Genomic DNA, 4,121 nt, shown 5'->3' with positions numbered 1-4,121 from the left:
TAGCATGAAGAGTTGGATTGGCTTGTGAATTGTGTGAACATTAGATAATTGATCTGATACACCTTACAAACACATTAGTCACTCAATCACCCCCAGTTTCTTTAAGAGCTAAACTCAACATCAACAACATTATACTTTTGAAATGGTTTTTCTTATTTTTTGAGGTCATTACATAATTACATCATTTGGAGGGAGAGAAGGGAATGGATGGAGTGATATAAGTTTCCCTTTTAAGTATTCTAATTGTACATTTTACAGTAACTATGATTCAAATTTCCCCATCTCACTGAGAGGTCTGCTTGTTTTTCTCCTTGCATGCTTCTTTAAAGGAACCCATGCAGCAAGTTCCTAAAGCCAATGGAACCACTGTGGCTGAGTTCATCCTGCTGGGTTTGGTGGAGACACCAGAGCTGTGGCCAGTTGTCTTCATACTCTTCCTCTTGGCTTACATGACCACTGTTGGGGGCAACCTGAGCATCCTGGCAGCTGTCTTGGTGGAACCCAAACTGCACACGCCCATGTACTTCTTCCTGGGGAATCTGTCAGTGATGGATGTGGGGTGCATCAGTGTCACTATTCCCTCCATGTTGGTTCGGCTCTTGGCCCACAAGCTTACAGTTCCATATGGAGACTGCCTCACACAGCTCTTCTTTTTCCATCTGCTGGCTGGGGTTGACTGCTTCCTATTGACAGCCATGGCTTATGACCGCTTCCTGGCCATCTGCCGGCCCCTTACCTATAGCACCCGAATGAACCATTCAGTCCAGAGGATTTTGGTGGCCTCATCCTGGGCTTGTGCCTTCAGCAATGCACTGACTCACACTGTAGCCATATCCACACTTCACTTCTGTGGCCCCAATGTAATCAATCACTTCTACTGTGACCTTCCCCAGCTCTTCCAGCTCTCCTGCTCCAGTACCCAGATCAATGAACTGCTTCTTTTTGGAGTGGGTTTCATAATGGCAGGAACCCCCATGGCACTCATTTTCACCTCCTACATCCATGTGGCAGCTGCTGTTCTGCGAATTCGCTCTGCTGAAGGCAGGAAGAAAGCTTTCTCTACATGCAGCTCTCACCTCACTGTGGTGGCCATATTCTATGGCACAGGCATGTTTAACTACATGAGACTTGGTTCCACCAAACTTTCAGATAAGGATAAAGCTATTGGGATTTTCAACACTGTCATCAACCCTATGCTGAACCCACTTATCTACAGTCTCAGGAACCCTGATGTTCAGGCTGCCCTCTGGAGGGTACTCACAGGGAGATGGCCAGCAGCTTGAAGAGGCTGCAAGGTTTCACTCTACCTATTTCCTTTAAAACTAAAGCTGAGCATGGGATGCCGTGTATTGTCAAACAGTAGAACCATTTGTTCAGAACTCTTTCCATTTCAGAGCTTTATTTAAGGGATGATAATTATTGTTGCCCAAAGAGGGTATACATTGGTATAGATGATGGTGTGTGCCTAGGTTCTCCCAAGTCTGCCATTTGATGACTTCTACCCTTAGCTACTATATCTTCCCTTTAGTTGGAGTTTCCAGAGTGTCTCAGAAAGCATACCTTTTGGGAGTCTTCTTTATTCCTCAAGTTCAGATAGAGTTGGTCTATCTGTGAAACCTCTCCCTTGAGGGGAATAGATCATTTCTTTTATAAAAATCTTATAAGATTCAGAGGATATGGGAAGGAAGCTGCTCTGTGGTTTTGTATTCCCAATAATTCTAGAGGAGATGTAAATGTGTGCAGCTCACAGCCTTGACTGTAAACGTGAAAACTCCACTCAGATGTAAGGAACGGTATGATGGAAAAACAGCTTCCCTCAATTATCCATCTCACATTTCTAAATTTTAAAAATGTATTTGTGATATAAACATTTAAACATTTCAACCACCCTCAATAGTATTTACTCTGTAAATTTTCTCTCTTTACCGCTAAACCTCCAAGTTACAAATCTATGTATGAATGCCCATCACACTGTGATGGCTCATCTTGTCAGGGAGAGTGTGGCACTAGTCTAAAATGTTCTCAATCCTGTTTACTGTTTTCCAGCCATCTATCAAGTCATCACTTAGGTGCACATTCCTCCTTTAATGTATTTGTAGAACTAATCACTGTTTTTGATAGTGCTACTGTCTCATTGATATGTCTTCAATCCATCTAACACTCTCATCTCATCTGAACCTATGATGTAACTTCTCCAGGATATATGATGTGAGTGGGTAGACTGGAGGGATGCATTAAGATAGAGATGGAAAGAGGACACAAAAGAAGGTACTAGGTAGAAGATTTGTGGTAAAATGCAAATAAACAATGGGGACATAAGGAGACAATGAAATTGAGGATCAAGGCATTGAGAAGAAATAACAGAAGCCTTACAGAGGCTGACGTGGATTACAGGAATAGAATAGCAGATGAGAAATAATGCTAAATAGCTAAGACACCAAGAGGATGTTAAAAGATTTTAGAGGCATAAAATTTGTATGTCAGAGATGAGTGCTTTAGGTTTTCTTATTCTCTGTGGCCCAGCAATAATTAGTTTTTGATAGCCCTGAAGCCATTATTGTAGCCAATCTTTTCTCCTAAGAAAACAGTATCTCAAGTTCTGCCGATTGTGCTGGAATGCCTACAGACACATTTGCCATTTCTCTACCCAGAGAGGCACCTATAAGGTTAGGGAGAAGGTCTGCCAGATGAGGAAATACAGCAGCGATTAGGGAATGTACTGGGTATGTATGTGTTCAACAAAGATTGTCACTAACACCTGGGTCACACTCCTGTCTTTTGATTCCTGCCTACTAATGCTCTCAAAAGACAGAGGAAAGATGGACTTTTCTTAATCCTTTTATTAACCATGAGTCAATCTTCAGGATACAATGAACTTTCTACAAGGATCTGGGAAGCTTCAACTATTCTCATGCCATATCCTCTGCTGTTCACAATGTTCTTGACCTCAAGAAAATTCTTTTTCTACCCTTTCTTGATTTCTTCTTGGCAGGAGCCACAAAGCAATTGTCAAGGCTCTCTCACTCCGAACACCTAGCTCTGTTAGTCTAAATGTCTAGAAAGAGCGTCGTTGTGTTAGTTCAGGGAATGGCAGCTTCTTCTACCACCTTTTCTCACTACCAGCATTTAACACCACAACAAAACACAGTTTGTTTGGCTCCAAGATTCTTGAGCTGCAGGCCTTTCTTCTATCTGGCCATTGATGCCATGTTTCTAGGTTGACTTGCCTAGTGATTTGCCATGACACTGTCACTACAGTGATCCAGAGCAACTGGCATCACTATCACAAAGAATCTCTTTGGACATTGAGCCCACCTCTCTGTTTACCCAGAAAGATCATGGGGTTTCTTTAACAAATCGGGTGCCTCCTTTTCTTTTGAAATCTATGTCCTGTTTATTTTTATTTCAAACTAGAAATCTTTTCACAACTTAAATTTGTCATTAATCATAAAATTCATTGTGTTGTAAAAGCTCAAATTGTGCAGAAGTCACCACTGCCTTTCTACATTGGAGCCACAATGTGCTACACACACCCACTCACATACACATTCAAAACACTATGTAACTTTGCAAGAACCTTCCTTACAGTTCTCAAACCAACATACAAATCCATCTTATTCATTTGAAAATCTATCTTTAAAATACTCCACTTTATACATCAACTGTGATCTACTTCACCAACATGTTTATATTTTTTGTAATTGTTAATGGTTCTCAGATTAATATTTATCTGTGTATCTGTACATATGCAATTATGTCCACTGGTTAAATTCATACAAGTAATGTATACATGTGGGTGTATTTGTATGTGTGCTAAAGGTTATAGAAGGACAAATATAAATTTTGGTAAGTATTCAGTCTTTCTTTTTGCCAAAAGAAAAAAAAGCCAAAAAAACCATGTGCAGCATTCTACATCTTGATTGACTGTACCTTCTGCCTTTAACAATTAAATACAACATTTTGTTCTTCTCTAATTTGAAACCTTTATAAATGTGGCTCATTATCTATAAATAGACGAATGGATAGACAGGTAGGTAGATAGACAAAAAGATAGATATCAGAATCAATCAATCTATCTATCTATCTATCTATCTATCTATCTATCTATCTATCTACCTACC

At 40.2% G+C, this 4,121-nt stretch overlaps 1 protein-coding gene across 1 annotated transcript; it reads left to right on the top strand.

Annotated features, from left to right (window-relative positions):
* Window positions 1-335: 335 nt before the first annotated feature.
* Window positions 336-1,283, top strand: LOC116910203 (olfactory receptor 3A1). The gene has a single exon (XM_032914066.1). It carries the CDS (start codon window positions 336-338, stop codon window positions 1,281-1,283), a length of 948 nt encoding a protein of 315 aa, XP_032769957.1.
* Window positions 1,284-4,121: the final 2,838 nt, after the last annotated feature.

The sequence above is a fragment of the Rattus rattus genome, chromosome 9 (assembly GCF_011064425.1).
Source record: "Rattus rattus isolate New Zealand chromosome 9, Rrattus_CSIRO_v1, whole genome shotgun sequence".
Taxonomy (NCBI): domain Eukaryota; kingdom Metazoa; phylum Chordata; class Mammalia; order Rodentia; family Muridae; genus Rattus; species Rattus rattus.
The sequence above is the reverse complement of the archived record's forward strand: the minus strand, read 5'-3'. Positions and strand labels throughout refer to the sequence as shown.

Excerpts from the sequence above, each read along its gene's own strand:
- LOC116910203 (XM_032914066.1), top strand. The coding sequence starts at position 336 with ATGCAGCAAGTTCCTAAAGCCAATGGAACCACTGTGGCTGAGTTCATC.